The 17,756-nt window shown below is 39.7% G+C and overlaps 1 protein-coding gene across 2 annotated transcripts in view; it reads left to right on the top strand.

The window, feature by feature from the left end:
• The window catches only part of SLC2A13 (solute carrier family 2 member 13), a 156,002-nt gene that overhangs the window by 105,352 nt on the left and 32,894 nt on the right, over positions 1–17,756 (top strand). For both annotated transcript variants that reach the window (XM_082774947.1, XM_082774946.1), the window contains exons 5-6: positions 5,432–5,595; positions 9,815–9,935. In XM_082774947.1, coding sequence (XP_082631073.1) covers positions 5,432–5,595; positions 9,815–9,935 — 285 coding nt within the window. The remainder of the gene's footprint in view (positions 1–5,431; positions 5,596–9,814; positions 9,936–17,756) is intronic.

Genomic DNA, 17,756 nt, shown 5'->3' with positions numbered 1-17,756 from the left:
GTCTCCAGACTGGTGTCCATGATTGCTCTGAGTGCAGCCTCTGCATGTGAGTGGAAACTGCTGCATCTCCCCTGTCACTGCCATGGGACGTGAAATTGGGAGGTAGAATCACATAATCCAACACGCCAATTATATCAATAAATGCTGCCATATTGCTTTGCAGTCCTTATTTCAAACAAGTCTAACCAAGGAATATTGTTTGTTTCTGCAGCACCTTGCCAATGTGCCTGTTTCCCTTCTCCAGGCTTCACATGGTGCTTAGCAGGGCCGTAGCATCCCTCCTGCCTGAGAGCTGCCACGCTGGGAACATATGCTGTCTCTGGCTCCTTCCAGATATACCAGCTTCTTCCTATCTTGTTTTCATTTCCATTACTTTGACATCTCATTTCCCATATGCTGCCCTTGCTTTCTCCTGCTGTTTCTGTAAGTTCATCTGCACAGATGAGTTGCCACAGTTTAACACATTGGTGAAGCTGTCGTAATCCTGCGGGCTTTTAGTGATGAAAATGGAAGCTTAAACTTTCTAGATTAACCCTTTTTCATAACATAGGTCTAAACAAGTGGGAGAGGCAAATGCAAGTGTGCTGTTCCATAAGCCTGCTTTGCTCTAGAAGTTGTTCTCTAGCTCATACAGCCCATCTTTCACTAACCTGCAGTTACTCCATATGCTTGGCCTCTTTCCAGTAGCAATAATTCCAATGGGAGTTTCTTGGCTTGTGCTTGCTCTTTCTTTAACGCCTCTGAATATTCAGAAATGCCAGACATGATATGATTATTGGGCTCAAGCTGCACACAAAAGAGGAAGGCAGGTACATTTGTAGGGTTAAAAACAGTTAATAACAGTAGCACTATTGCTCAAGTTCATTTTCAGTATTCAACAAAAGTGTATCATGGACAAAGTCACATCAGGTCTTTGAGTCAGTGGAGTGATTCAGGACCTGCATTTGGAAGCCTGTGGTCTTCCCCCACCTCCTTCCCCTGCAGCGAGCAGCATGTGGGATGCTAAGCCAGCCCCAGCCATGTGTTTATTGCTGCAGAGATTCTGTGTGGCACATGATGGCTATCCCAGTTGTTGGGCTGTTGCAGTTCAGGTTAGCAACGTGTAAAACCATCTTGATGTGTTGTCACCTGAAGGTGAAATGTTATGGATGGCTTTACCTGTTCTCCTAATCTTTGTCCAGATGTATATAGTCAAAGCATGCATCAGAACAGGCTGTCTTGGAGAACGTTACGGCTGTAGTTACAGGGATGTGTGATGGTCTGCAATAGGAAGAAGACACAGAATAAGTCAGAACATTTGAAATTTGAGTTAAACACTGTTGTTTGAATCAATGTGAATTAGCATTAGACCCTCAGTTCTTCTGACAGGTTGGTATCTGTCCAAATGGTGACAAGCATCCTGATTGGCATTGGCATAGTCCCATAGCAATGAGCTACCTGGCTGGGCAGATTGCTCCATGGCTCCTTGCAGCACTTACACGGCCAGCCTGCAAGTGTCCACACCAGAAATGGTGGACCTGCCACCTCCCCCCTGAACCTTTCACCACTTAGAAGTCAGCTGGGGAGCAAGACTTTGTATGAATGCTGTAAATAAAACACAGCTATTTTTTAAAAATAACTGCACTTTGTCTTCTGCTTGGCAGCACAGGTCACTCTTGTTGGGGCTGTAGCCAAAAGGAGGTTTTGACAGCCCTGGGTGTGACAGCACAGCTGTGTGGGGCAGGGGATGCTGCAGTGCCCTCACTGTGTTGTCTATGCAGCGCTGCAGCCTGGTGCCTGGTCCAGTGCAGTGCCTGTGCTGGAAATCATCAAACTTGGTGGCAATAAGCTTTAGGATTCCCTAAAGAGAGAAAGAAGAGAAACAATGTCAAGGTGTAGAAGCAAGACCATTTTGTAAATGTGGGTTGGCTTTGTTATGATTACTTTTCTTTCTCTTAGTCCGGTAGTTGTGACATTAAACGACCTGATAGAGCACAAGGAGAGGTCATGCACAATTGCAGAAAAAGAGTGTGTACATCTGTTGAAATTGCCACCATTTTGGAACTCCTTCAACATTTAATTATTTGTTTCTTGGCTCTGGCACTACTTGCCATTTCGCTTTGTGTTATTTCAACTGAGTTGCAAAAAAGATGGAGGGATTCATTATCTCTGGGGACTGTTTTTCTTGGACCGAGTAGTTTGAGTAGTTGGACAGTGATTTCCAAAGTATTGTGCTAGAAAAATTCAACAAGCCCTTGCAAACCAGTGCCAGGGTATTATATCTTCATTTTCTTAAAAGCAACAATGTAAAATAAATGCTTTTAAGATGTTGAAAGGTACTTCTAGGTTATTTAGATTTATTCATTAATTCTAGAAGAATGACAAATTCTGTCCAAAAAAGCTGACATCATTAGACAGAAACTTTGTCAGGTATAACAGATGGGCTGGAGCAGCCCCTCCTGAAAGATTGGGGCAATCAAAGCTGTGATGCAGACAACCTGGCAGCTTATCCACAAGCTTTTTTTGGTTTTGATTGAGAGCTCCCAAGCCTGGCATGATCTCCTCTGCTGCTGAATGAGCTGACCTGGGGCCTGATGTGTTTCGAATCATCTAAAGACCTGCTCAAAGGGGGCATTCTCCATTTCTGCAAACATTAGACATAGTCACTTTATAAAAATCCTGACTCTTTACAGGAGGCGAGGGAGGAAAGTGAGGGCGATAATTTGCTTCAAATCTATACTGCGCATTTTCAGTATAAATATGTCATAGAAAGATTAGTCTGGGTATTCTTTGCTGTGGAAATGCCTCAGTTGTTTTTTTGTTCTTGATAGAGCAACATTATAGTTTTGACATCCTTGCGGATGATCCATATTAAAATATTTTATATTTATCTGACTCAGCTACTTCGTGTGGTTTTGTAATTGTGTTTATCTGTTTTGAAAGATAAAGATAAAGCTTTAAAATTCCAAGGAGATGCACGTGCTTTTGTCATTTTCTTTACATTTTAGAAAATAAATTAGGGCTGCCAAACTTTGTCACTGACATTGCATTCCCCATAGGAGCTGCCGTATTTACTGTGGTTGTATAATATCACAGCCTGACCTTTTTCTACCACACAGTTTTTCTCCCTGTCAGGAAGAAATTAAAAAGACTGCACTAATAGGCCGTTAGGGCTGCACAGGTTGGTATTAAAAATGTTCGTATTTAGTGCTTATCATAATCTATGCGAGTATTCTTCTAAATTTTGGAAATTGGATTGCTATGCCATAATAAACATCTCCAGTGTTGCCCAGCAGCCAAGCTGTGTTAGCGTGTCATTTGGATTTTCAGTTTATAAATTCCTCTGTTTTGTTTTCCTCAGAAGTGAAATATGTTGTTTATTTATGGATAAACGGTGAACTTCTAGCTGAGAATATATAACCAGCGGGTGCAAAAAGCAACTTAGAGCTGCGTTGGATGTGGAAGGTGCCTGTTTGTATGGGTCTGGAAGTAGACCGACACGCTTTCAAGTGATTCTTTACTCTTTGCTTTTTTAACTATCTAGTATCAACGCACTATGCAGTGCTGCTGACGACTGGCAATTTCTGGCTTCACAGTATAGAACTGGATTTTGAGAAGATTTAGATGTGTAGAGTTAAAAGTGGCTGCATGAAGCCTTGTCTGGTTGAAGTAAATAGGAGTCTCATAGCAGGTGTCAGCGGGCCAAGTCTTGACATTTGTTGTTATTTTTCTACCTATAAGAAGAAAAAGAAAAGCAGTATTAGGAGATCAGAGACTGCCTGGATGCTTTTGGTGACTGGAGTAGTGCAGTATGATGTAAGTTTTGACAAGCAGTTAGCAATTTAATTTAGAGAGCCTTAAGAAGCGAGGGCGCATGAACATTAGCATTTTAATTCCAATCACGTCTATGCTTCGTGAATCTCCATCTCCCCAAGATTCACACCGCTGCAGTGATCCCGGAGGATGCAATTCTTTGTTTCAGACAAAACGAGCATGGAAGAGATGTTCCAGCGACTAGAAGGCAGGTCATCCACGGAGCCAGGCCTAAAACATGAGGACGTGGAGACGCCAAGTCCTCAGTGCCAGCAGCTTCACTCTGGGGATCCTCTCCTGCTGCACCCCAGGAGTTGCTTGTATAGCCTCAAATGACAGCATTGGTGAGGAAGAGGAGCTGAGGAAGGGAACCAAGAGGAGCTAAAGACCTTGTCCCAGCATACAGGGCAGTTAGTAACATCCAGCCATCGGTGTCATAATTTATGACTGGTAGTATCTCAACTGACTCAGGTGCTTTCACAAGCAGTCAGCTGAACCTGTTGTACATCATGGGCATGTCCATCATGTCCATCATCGTCCATCACTGGTCTGAAATAAAAATGTTTTATGCTTAGTGGTCCCCATGTTTTTTATGCTAAAATTTCCAAGGGCAACACATCTGGGCTTTAAGACAATGGGGTGGCATTTAAAGCAAGCTGCATTTTGAGCAAGGGAAAAAAAGAAACCCAAGCTTTGACATTTCTGATGGTTATTACTGCGTGAAACCAATGGGCTGTTAGGTATGTGAGGGATTGAATATTCAGTATTGCAGACGGCACAAATTAACAGAACAAGATGGAAAGTGCTTATGCAACACGAACAAAGCTATTTGCGTGTTTTCCTGAAGGTTTATTGAGCTCTCCCTGAGAACACAGGCACAATATCTGTATTCATCTGATCTCTGTGAAAAACAATAGAAGGCTTCCTTTTTTTTATATTTTCTTTTCATTTTGTTCATTTGAGTTATTTATGAGTTCCCGTTTGTGTGGAATGGTGGATTCATTTTAAAATTAAACAGAAACTTCTGTCAAACTCTCCTGTTTGGTGCAGATTCACATTCCTGCAATGTGGTGCTAACGCATTTCAAAACGATCATGTTCTGGCTAGACAGAAGTAATGCAGTGGAGAGTGTCAGGCAAGCTGGCGGCAGGGCATTTAAGCTGCAAAACCTAAAACCGGGAGTCTGGGAGGATTGCTTGCAACGTGTTGGATGCCATAGATTAGTTCTGTGTGACCTTTAATGAGAGTGAAAACATATTCAATTTTTGAGCTGTCTTTCCCTAGACAGTACACTGAGTGCTGAAATCCCACGTTTTGGCAGAAAGAAAATAGAGCACAAAGCAGTGGCTGTGTGGATTTATTTAAATTAAAAATGCAAACCCCATTTCTAGCAGAACGTGACTGACCATTGGAAATACAAACAGCCAAGGCAATGGCAATTCGCCTCTTGATGTCCTTCAGCCAAAACTTCAGTCGAGCACAAGTTGTGCCTTGGTGATGTCTGATTTCCCAGAGTAATTGGGTGTCAGTGTGGGGCTACATATGCAGGAGGTCACACTTGATATTTGTTATTTGTTTTGATTTACAGTCAGGAAGTACAATATGAGCCAAGTTCAAATCAGCGGTGTCTGTCTTACAGGTACTACAGTGCTACCATTTTGCAGATGTCGGGAGTTCAAGACGACAGGCTGGCGATCTGGCTGGCCGCCCTCACAGCCTTTATAAACTTCATTTTCACTCTCGTGGGAGTCTGGCTTGTTGAAAGGATGGGTCGCCGGAAACTCACGCTTGGCAGCTTAACAGGTGAGTGCTTCGTGAGTGAATTGGATAGGCCTCATGGTAACACGAATAAAATGAAGATAAAGTTTCAAGTGCTAATTTTATCAAAGTAATCCTCTTCAAACTAATGATGTTGACCCCTGTCTCCTTGCTGAAATCCTGTAGGTTTTCAAGAACAGTAATACAGTACCACTGCTAAGAGCTAGTTATAAAAATAGAGGTTTAGCATCTTATTTTTTCATGTGCAGTTTCTTTTTCAAGCTATGTTTGATAATGCCTTTACTTAGCTTTTTATACTTTTTTGTTTGTTTTGGTGTAAGGAATCAAATGCTTGGAACTTCACAGCTGGTTAGTTTTTAGATCTCATGTACATCTGCGATATGCAATTTCTGGCTCATTAATGTGAATTCAGAACATTTTATTAAGAACTACTGGAGAAAGCATATCACACAACCATCAAAGTATTTTTTAAAAAGTAAAGCAGTTCTTTGCAGTTAGTTCAAATGCAATACAGTCAGTGCATTACCTGCATTCATGTGACTGTAATTGGTCTCTTGCATGAGGGACAAAATCACAGAATTCTGAATTTCTGCATTTTGTCCAAATATTCAAACACTGTAACTCGGTGATGCAGCCACCTGTTAGGAGCTGGAAGGGCAGAGCTAGCAGTCTTGCCTGCACTCAGCAGCATCCTGTTGCTTACCTGGCCCATGCCCTTCTAAGTGCCCGTTCTGGCTGAAGCACGTCCCTGGCCCTGGCTGAACATCTGAAAAGCTCATCAGCTTGCCATTGATGTCACATGGCAGAGGGGGGACCACCTGCCAGGCCGCTGCCCATCTGCAGACCCCTAGGGACAGCAGCCAGTCTGCGCTCACAGCGGTGGAATGCATTTGTGTAGGCCCAACGCTGGCTGCAGTGTTGTCTGTGGTTCAAACAGTTGCCCAAATTGGTGAATTAAAAGATGCACTTTGGAGTCACTTTGGTGTTTTTAAGTTATTTTGTACCTGTATTTGATACCATCTTGATTTGGAGTTGAGAATCCAAAAGTGTTTTTAGGTTCCTGAACTTGTGATCTGAGTTCAGAAATGTGGTCACAACAGGAGAGTAGTCCTATACAGACTCCTGTACCATTCCCTGTACTCAACACCTTTTCCCTGTGGTACATGTGTGTTTTCATGTCTTTCTGGGGAGTGCAAGCCTCATGACATTCTCCCTAGACTTGTTTTGTGGGTGCTGCCTCTCGTTTATACTCTGTTGGAATGCAGTATTTACACATTAGGCCCTCATACCTCATATGTGTGGCCAGCCCCTCAGGGGTTCATTGCTTATCTGGAACCATCATATAGGTTTCATTTCCACACAGACTTTCCATAGAATCTCAGAACTCCTTGCTTTCTGACTCTCATTGACATATTCAAAGGTTATAAGCTTGAAATGTAGATGCTAATGTGTCTTGTAAAGCATGAGTCATGGAACAGATGAGAAGATAGAAATAAGGCACAGAACGAACAAAGGAGAATAATGCAGTTAAAGGTCATTTGTTTATGATATCTGGACACAAAGTAATTATTAATAACATCCATGTTCCTTGTTCTGTGGTCAGTGGCCCACTGTCACTCTGCAGCATCTCTTGATCCATGCTGTGTTCTTACAGTGCTCTTCATCCTATGGTCCCTGCTTTAGGAAAATAAGACATGAATAATAACAATAATGAAATCATGTCATCTCTCTGTGCTATTTAGAGGGCTTTTTTTTTATGCAAGGGTTGACACAGACTTAGGTTGTGGTGAGTATGATGTGCTTTACTCAGCAAAAGGGCTAAAATGATAATTACTGAATCTGCTGATGGATTTGTTTTCAATAGTGAGTTTTCTCATGTGATAAACTTATATTTTAATGCCCTATTTTGGTCTGTGTTTCTAAGGAAATTGACCTTCACATGGAGTTATTACACCGGCTATTTTTCTGGTCTTTGGACAAGCTGTATATGCTCCAATTTCCCATTATATAAAACAAGGGCAAAACTACTACCTTTGCCGGCTGCTACAAGTTTATCCTGGAAACAGTTCTTCATCTTTCTTTTCCTCTTTTTCTTTCTTCAGAGTTGTTCATTGGGAAATGTGGAGAGTTTGGCACAACTGCAGTACCCATTTTATTTGTGTTTTCCTTTTACTCCTTCAGCAACTGGCAATTTGAAAGCATGGTGCTAGTTGGGCATTTGTCAATTTTTATCTCTGTTTGTAGCAGAGAGGATCTAAACTACCTTTGGGTAGTTTATTTATTTATTTACCTTTTTTTTCATCTTAGTTAATGGCATACTGTAATTGTATGTTTTTGTTAATCTTAGACAAACTTTCCACAGAATGACAACATATAATAAGCTTCATTTACCAGTTTTATATACTCTGTACTTTTCCGAAGAAATAAAACATTTGCAGAGGGACTGTAACTGCGTGCTAGTGTGTTTGTTTAACTTGAAAGACAGACAAGGCATATTTAGAATGAATATAAATAAGATTATAGGTCCCGTCTAAATATATGTTGCGATCTGGTTTATGGCATTTTGAAAGTACAGTAAATACAGAAAGTACAGTAGATCTAGTACAATATCATGCAGGCAATATCATTCCTGCCCAGAAAGCTAGGATTGTCAGCATGCCTAGCAGTCATAGCAGTACAAAACCCAATTTAAAATAAATTGAAATTACATATTATGGTGGATAGGTGCTTTCTCACAAGTAGTTTGTAACTGAGTTTAAGATCTTAGTTGTCTCTGTCTAGGTAAATGTGTGGTCCAATAATCTTCAGTTCATGCATATTCATGCCTATTAGCCATGGCTGCTGCACAGACACATTCATGGTATCTTGGTGCTTAAGATATTATTTATTCCTCAGAAAAAAATAATCATACACTTGATGGGTTTGCCTGCTAGGAAACTTATGTTTTTCCCTTTAAGAGCATCATCCCTGACCCAGCCCCAAAACTGCCAAAACAGTAAAAACCAACAAGTAAAAAACATGTACAAGAATGAATAATTTCTTAAAGAGTGGCAAGAGTGATATGCTATATTTTTAATGCAGTGGCATTTTTAAAGATTTGTAGAGATGCATTTCTGAGAATTTCTAACATACAGAGCAAAGGGTTGCTGAGGAGTATTTTTAATTAAATAAAGCATTCTTCATTTGCCCTTAACCATTAAGCTATGTCATTGCACATTTCTAAATGTGTGCAGCCTTCCAACTGGGACGTACGTGAGTCTATTTTTGTGTGGTAAGGGAAACGTCATTAAATAATCAGAAACTAACTTACAAATGAAGTTATAGCTAGTTTCATATTTTTAGTGTTGTTTGTCTGTACATCAGGATATACACGGTCTGTGGGACCTCCCAAAATATGCCACATAAGTAGCAAGTATACAAATAGATATAGGGGATAGAATTAGATGCCTCATCCTGTAGCAAATGTAGATGTAAATGTTTCAAGATGTCCAAGTTTGGGTTAGCTGCAATACTCATAGTGATAAATTATATTAATTTCATTAAAACGATACAGCATATTGTGTGTGTGTGACAAATCAGGTAGAAAAACTATGTAATGCTCTAGTAATGACCTGTTTTACAAAGTATGAATCCTGTCCATGCACAAGGAATTTGCTGGAGTCAGGAGCCCCCCCCTAAGGAGGGGGCTCTTCTCTCGCAGATTTGTTATGTGTGCTGTTTGAAACAAGAAATTCAGAAATTGCAGTTGCACATTTTGGTGGCATTTGTATGAAAAGTCAAATTTCTCTCATTTCACAAAGGCAGGAAGAGTTGATGAAACAGCTGATGCTATTTTCTATTTTACAGGAAAGCCTGCGAGTCTGGTAGTGGGAGGAAGTGTGATGATTTAAACGTTGCTATTAAATTTTACCTTTACAGCATTATTTTCAACACTGGAGAAGAATATATCAGTTCATTCATGCAGTCTTCAATTCCACATGCCACAAAATAGTATTGACCTGTTAATTTAATATCTGGACATTAAACTGAATGTACTTGACTTTAATATCTAACCCGTTTCAAGATGGGGATGTAGCAAAGGGTATTTTTCTTAGATTCTCATCACAACTGCTCAGCATAATTGCAAATGCTGTATGCATAATAATGGGGTGCCTTGCTTTCCCGAGCATAGCTCGGTTCAATAGAGAATTATTTCATGTTCTCTGGAGAGGAGTATCACATTGTTCTTTATCTGTATTTTTAGGTACTGCTGTAGCACTCATTATCCTAGCTTCGGGATTTTTGCTATCAGCTCAGGTCTCGCCAAGAGTTACACTTAATCCACCAGATCCTTCACATCAAAACTCTACCTGCACAAAATACAGGTGAGATTTCATGATCATTCATCCAGTCTTCTTGAAGATTTTTTTCCAGTTAATTGGGTATTACAACTTCATGCAAGTAATGGAATTCTCACAGTCCAGTACAAGGGACTAAGTTAAATACCTAAAGTTAAAATCTTTACTTTCTTCAATAGAGAAAATTAGATTCTTTCCTTAAATGCTCTGAATAATCCCTTGGAGTTTCTTGGATTAAATAAGGCAGTTAAGCACCAGACTACACACTTGAGATCTCCTCTGCTATATCAGACCTGCTACAGTTTATAGCAGACACAGTTTGGAATATTTTAAAAGTAACTTGTAAAATATACATGCTGTTATTAGTCCACTCATAGATTTGTCATATATAACAGCTATGAACTGGTCAAAAAGATGTTTTCCTTGCCTTTTGTTTTACTGAGAAAAATAATAAGAATAATAAATCTTTAGAACAATGGTAGTTACAAGCAAATGTGATTTTTGGACCTTTTTTTTTCTACAGTGGGTAAAACATTGCTTTTGTATACAGTTGTGGTTTTAAATAATATTACTTCTAAGGTGTTAGGAACGTGCTGTTTTCTATATTTTGTGTGTTTTTATTCTTGTGTGAGTGCTCTTATGCTGGAAAACACCAGTGCCCTAACTGAGAGAAGAGTGGCTACATGGCTGAAGAAATTTTTATTTGTGTTCAAAATCTGTCTAGCATGTGCTGGTTGTAGACATAAATATCAAGAAATGAGCAGTAGGCATCTAGTTTCTTGGAGGTATTAGTTAGAAATATGGTTCATGGCTTCACATATGACAGAACATTGTCTCTAAGGAGGTGAAATTTTACAGACCCTGGGAAGGGGATGGAAGGTCTTCAAAAGAGTGTAAACAGATGCTAATAACTCCAACATTAGATACTACCAGATACGAGAATTGCAACTTGCAAAAACTATGTTTTTCCTTCTTTTCCACTGCAGTGTCACCTATATTGCTATTTTTGAGATGTGCCTATTCATCTTCCTCAAATGGCGAGCAAAATAATTAAAGGATGAAAAGGTGGAAAAAGCTTTCAAATGTTCTTGTTTAAGAATAAGATGATGTTAATAGCAAGATGTCAAAAGGATTTGCCTAGGACTTAAGTTAACTGTTTGGATGGGATGTCTGTAGACAGCTGATGCACCATTTTCAGAACTCATTATTTGATATCTAATGAACATAGGTGACTATATAACCTGAAACAGTATATAAAACTGCATAGAAGAAACATGACTAGTTCATCTTAAGGAGTATAGAAAATTATTTGACACAATTTTCATTTTCCAGTTAAACACAGCTAGTCAAATTTGGATTCACTATGGCTTGCTCAGCATGTTCTTCTGGACAAAGCCATGAAAAATTAAAGCAATTAGTTCTAGAGAAGGCATGTTACTTAATTAGTTATTGGAATGCTTTAGTCTGTCATGATTTCTGACATGGAAGAGAGCAAAAGCAGATATGGTAGAAAATCAAATGGTCTAACAAAGAGCAATAAAATAATTTAAATATTTTCATTTGGGAGTATTTTGAAAAAGAAAGAATTCTCTTAGTTTAAAGATAAAAGTGAACGTGTAGGGGGAGTTAAGTTAATGGCAGTGGCCTCTTGCTTTTTTATCCATGTTTTAGCTCACTTTGGTGTAACTGCTGGTATCTTACATTGCTTAGCACTATACCTTGCAAGCCTTGAAGAGGTCTCAGAAATCTCTAAACATGCATGCAGCATGGCCAGCTCAGAATATGGGGATGTTTCTAACTATAACTTTCCTTTGTCTCTGCCAAAACGTATTTACAAGTTAAAAAGAACATTGTCAAAATGTATTTTGCTGACAGAAGTTTTGGTGATACTGTGCGGAGTAAAAATGCTTTGTATGTTTGCAGATCTGTTGGGTTAGAGTAAGCGTGGGTGTCCATAATGGAAGCCTCAGAGCTACTACAAACAGTCTGTTTGTTTGTTGTTCCCTTGATCCGTATTCCTCTGCACAGATTAATTTCTGCTGCTGGAATAACAATGAAGATAGAACAGACTGACAAATGAAGAACACAGCCACTGTTCTGACAAATGCACCCAGGGTTTGAATACTACCTTCTGAAAGAGCCGTGCCATGCAAACAGATATGTGTTGTGTTTTTTTTTTTTTTTTCAGAAAACAAACCAATAAGACACATTGCGAATATCAGGTAAAACATTTTCACTTGGTGTAAAGAGGTGAAATATCATAGATGAGCAACAGTCAAAAAATAATATGTATATCCATGAAAAAATCAAATGTAATCCTTATTCGTAAGGACATCATGGAAGTAACGCAAATCCAGCAGGATCCTTGAGCAGTGAAAGTCTCTTTGCATCCTCACAGGTGGACCTGGGTGGGTGTCTCACTGTGGAAAAGCAAGGTGAACACTCTCACATGTACCACCCTTAAATAAAACTTAATTTTGGCACTCAACCCGGGTAAGGTACAGGTGTTTGCAGTGTGTGACCACGTTTCTTTGATCTTTATTCACTAGAACAGCTGCGGTCTGTTATCCTTAAAAGGATACCTGTGGTCCCTTATCCTCAAAGCCATAAAGAAATTCAGAGGTAAATTCAGGAGTACAAAACAGCACAATTCCAAAATTTGCCATCTGAGAAATTAAGAGATGAGTTGGCTATTCCAGTTGTTTTCCCATCTGCTCAAAGCTCCATAAACATGTTTCTTTTTTTATGTGGGATTTGCCTGCTTCTAGAAAGAGGTCAAGTCTAGGGGACATGCAGTAACCATGTTCTGGCTTTTCCCAATCTTCAACAAATCAAAGGTGTGACCATCCACACCTTGCTTTGGGAAAATGATCCATTTTTGGACAGTAGCCATCATCCCATTTCCTCGTATTCTTGGTCTTTTTGTCTTCTTTCATTCAAGTGTCTATCTCTTTTACTGTACCTCTTCAGATTTGGTCAGCTGTGCAAGACATAACGTGAACTTGTGCTGCATAAGTAATGCTGCGATGTGGGAATGGTATCTTCTGCACTGATCTCAGGTTAACCCTGAGTCTCATACCCTAGGGAAATGATACCTGTACAGAACTTCCTCAGGTTCCTTCCCCATCTGATTGTCTTCAGAGTTCGACTAAAACAATCCAGGCAGCAGCAGCTGGTCTGGGCACACAAGGCTTCTCTTGTTTGTTTTTGAATTAGTCACCCTCACATGGTTCGTGTTCCTGAGCTCATTGACCACGTACTTGCACACCACTGAGATGAAGGCACCAGTGCTTAGTGCTGATACACATCATATTCGAGGAAGCTAATAGGCAGAAATAGGTATTTTCTTTATGAATTTAGCAAAAATGTTTTATAATGACCAGGAATGAAAAGTTCAGCCCAGAAACTAAAACTGGTTTTACTGTGTTAAATAGCTTTAATATACATCAAGTAAATAAATACTCTACTAATAATGCATTTAAGATAGAGAGAGTGAGTATATTAGCTATTGTACTTTATTTTTCCTAGTTAACTCATTAAAAATCTGAGTTATCTGCCAACTGGACATCAGGATTCTTCATGCTGTTGCTATATCACAGAAGCAGTATTTTTTATAATATGATTCTCATTTTATGTTTCCAGTGTCAAAGTGGCTGATCTACTGGTCATTCTGATAACTCAGGATTGCAATAATAAGTATAGTAATGTGTTACTGCTATTAAGTTCAGAAGATTATGAATATGTAAAGAGAGAAACTTTTCAGAATAATTTTGCTAGCTCTTAGGAAATGTAATTAAGATTCTGATAGACAGTTTATGCTGTAGAACTGTAGAGTGATCTCAATATAGTCATGAAATTTATTAAGTAGATAGTAAGGATATATCGGTTGGTGATGCTTTTCCTTTTGCTGGTGTCTTATTCCTGTCAATCAAAACTTGTCATTTAAAGTAAAAATCATAAGGAACAGGCAGCACTATGTCAGTTACATGCACCTTTAATTTGAATGGAATTTGAGGAAAAAACTCCCCTAATTAACTTAAATACAAAAATCTGAAGGGTTACTCATCTAAAGTATAAATTCAGAAAAAAAAAAAATCTAAGACGGATGATTGATACTTATGTACAAGTAGATCAGGATGCTTTTTATGGACTGTCAGCATCAGCACACAGTCTGCTGTCAAGGTGCTTATGGTACTAGAGATGTAGCCGTGAGGACCTAAGCACTTAACCAACGTGAGGTTTGTAGAGAGCAGTTTCCTCTACTGGAGTATTGTAGGTAGGAAAAATGGATGAGCCACTGGAGTACTCCTCAAGCCTAAAGCAGAAGCAGCAAGCACCAAGAAGCTGAGAACAGTTGCTCTGTTTAAATCATCTTGCTTATTTCAGGCGTGAGAGTTCTGGAAAAGAGGGTTTTAAGGAAGGTTTGGAGAGAACTAATGTATTCAGATGTGGCTGGCATATCAAGAAGAGTAAGTATTTAAAACTCATCTGAAAGTTTTCTTAGGAACAGGTCACTAAGGAACAGTCTCAGTGGACTAGGTGGAGCAGGAGCCTGATCTGAAGATGCGAGGCGTTGATTGTACAGGAATGTAACTGGGACTTAGATCTGTTCAAATAGCTGTGTGGTGAGATACAGAACGGCACGCAGAGTGTGAGTCTTGTGATTATAAAAGGTAGCTTTTCCCAATGGGCATCATTGATCAGAAACACACATTACCTAAAGGATTGTCAGTAGAGCCCAGCAAACAAGCTTTTGTAGTTTGGTTTCTTGCAGTTGCAGTAAAGTGCTCCTGAAGTCCTGCTGGGTTTTTCTCATTCTATGTTAAATATCATAGTTCCTGTGTCCCAGATATGACAGCTTGAAGTAGTATCTTGCAGTTCCCAGGCATTTTAACTACTTAAAGCATCCCCCATATACTTTGCAGAGTGATATTTAATCAGAATTTAATGGTTAGTGTTGGAAGCAACACAGGAATCATCAGGAGAATAAGGAAGTACTTGATTTCATGCATGAGGTGCAGTGAAGCACGTGCAAACAGCACTAGACCTCAAACACAAGCATGAGACTGTTTTGAACAAGGTCCTAATAGCTAACTGAATTGGAGTTTGTGTATAAAAATTAAGTAGGGAAGGTAGAGGATTGTGTGCATAACCAATTCTGAGAGCAAAGAGTAAGCACGAGGGCATGCCAGGTAAGATCAAAGATCCATCTAGCCTAGAACACGTTTCCCGTGTGACAAACAGCAAGCTGGGAAGAGTAGGAAAGAGCACAATCAAAGTGACATTGCCTTCCAGCCCGTGGTGATTTGCAGCTTGTGTTCTCTTTGGTGGCATTTGCTAATCCTCAAAAGATACTGCAAGGCCCTTCTGTCCCTACATCAGGCATTTCCTGCCTAAGATGATATTTTATGTAGAACTGCCACAGTTCTACGAGGAAAACCTTGTTCAGAATTATGAAAACTTGCATCATGCAGAGCAGGAGCGGTGGGTTCGGCAGGCACTCAACAGTGCAACTTCTTTTATGGAGAAGACAGTTGGTGAAGGCACTTGCAAAATGTCTTACATGTTGTGAGTATATCAAGTTTTCACACCTAGCTACTACTTCACATACACAGGCTGACTGTGCAGCATGTGCTCAGTGCGACTGATGAATCCGATACAAGTGGAAAGAACACATCACCATGAAACATCCTTCTTTGTGAATGTCTTCTTACTCTGAGAGGCTCTTCTTGCTACCCATGTAGCACGATATTAGGAAATTCTGGGAAAGAACTATGTGGTCCACAATATATTACCAAGCTCAGTTTGTATTTCCGTAAGTGGATGATAGGAATATATTAATACAGTTTCCATAACTGGATAACAAAATGCATAAGGCAAAGTTGAAGGTTCCTAGAAGTGAGGCAAAAGTGAAAATTGATAAATGCTTGAAATTAACAATTCAGAAATCAAGGTTCAGCCTAAAAAATATACAATAATCTGACAGAAAGAGCAGCAGCACTTACAGAACAAAGGCATTGGACAAAGGTCTCTTACTACTAAAGCACTCAACAAAAAGTGGCAAGGTGCAATTTGCAGCTCAAATTAAGAGACCCCTGAGAATTGCAGGAAAGCTGTATTTACAAGGTCATTTTACAAATGTAGAGCACAAAACACAATGGCAATCCAAATGTAAGTGTGGAGTATTCTAAACAGCAGGGGCAGAAGCAATTGTGAACCTTTCATTGGCATCTGGAGGGTCACTTCAGCAGGACAGATTTTATTCAGTCTTTTTAGAGACTGCACCAGAGGCTACTAAGCTGCACTGTTAGGAAGCAAGGAAACCAAAATTTCAGTATCAGGCCAGATGGGTCCACTTAGCCGATTAATAATACATCTGTACACTTCAGTTCTCTCTGAAAGAGGAAGGAATTGTCATCTTTGGGATCAACCTGTAGCCTCAGAAAATGTTTGCAGGGCAGCCTGCTCCAGAGCGATGCACCCTGAAAGCTGGCGGTGCTCGGGCTGACAAGAAATTGCCAGCACTTGAAGTTAGTGCTGTCAGGCTTTTTAAATGTCAGATATTCCCAGCTGGTCAGATGAAAAGAATATAAGAGCCTTGACTGAGTTGGCAGCCAGAGTGGGGAATTGCAGGCTTGGGGATATCTACTCTCCTAACTGTCCATCACTTTATCAGTAAACGTGCTCTGATAATGAAGCAGGATCCCAGAAATCCCATTCTGTGGCACTTCCCAGTACTTTGAGGGGCCGGGATACTGAGGCTTCTGTTCTGTAGACTTCGTTCAGCTGAGCTGCAAAGAAGCTGGACATCTTGGGACCTCTGGAGCCTTCTCTATTTGTTGTTCCTCCTCTCCACAGGCTGAAGCACCTGTCTAGACACTTGCCTTCTTGTGTTGCCTAGGAGCCCAGCTGTGAGGGAGCCAGGCACATTGTAAAACCTTCCTGCTGCAATGCTGCCTGGTTTCATCAAAATCAAATCATCTCTGCCAGATATTTCAGTCCTGATGAATTGACAGGCTGATTGAGAACCATCCTGTCTGGGAATTTTCAGCTGGCTCTTGACAAAGGAACCTGTTTGCAAGGCACTACCTCGTAACCTTAACATGGGTATCAATATTTCAGTGCAAAGAGCAAGGAACGCATTTCCTTCCTATAATTGCATGCAAATATCCTTCTTAACATAGACATCGTGGATTATTCTGGTATGGACCTTTCAATGCCGTAATGGATCTGCAGTGTACATTTGAATACATAGCAGTATTTCTATTTTCTGTTTCATTATTCTGACATATAGTGGGCATATCTGGGTAGCACTGATAAGAAGGTACATTTCAGGACAGGAAGGAGATCTGTAGTTGATAGTTACATATCAGTAAGTATTATATTGTGCATTTCTTTCCCTGGTATATTGTGCATCCTGATTTGTCTACATCACTCTGAGCATATATGTAAGAATATGTGACCAAGGTCAAATTGACTAAATATTTCTATTTAGCAAATACATGTAGGAATGGGGCTTAAGTGAAGAAGAGCTTAAGCCTCAAACTAATACATGTTTTATTTCCACTTTAATTTTTGGAGAAAGAGATTTAGAGCAAGCAGCTTCAGCACATTATTTTTTTTCTTTGTTTTTAAATTGCTTATTTTTCAAAAAACAACATTCCCTGCTTATTTCAGTCTGTGTCTCCAGCAGCCATTGCTCATTATTAACTGATACAGATTTGTTTACTTTTTTATGAAACAGTTGTGTTGATTCTATGTTGGAATTTTGGAGGAAAGAAACCCATTGTTCTCCATCTTGGAAAGAAATGATGACAATCTGCCTTGTCAAATCAACATAAAAAATTG

Source organism: Aythya marila (assembly GCF_965140915.1).
Source record: "Aythya marila genome assembly, chromosome: 1".
Taxonomy (NCBI): Eukaryota; Metazoa; Chordata; class Aves; order Anseriformes; family Anatidae; genus Aythya; species Aythya marila.
The sequence above is the reverse complement of the archived record's forward strand: the minus strand, read 5'-3'. Positions and strand labels throughout refer to the sequence as shown.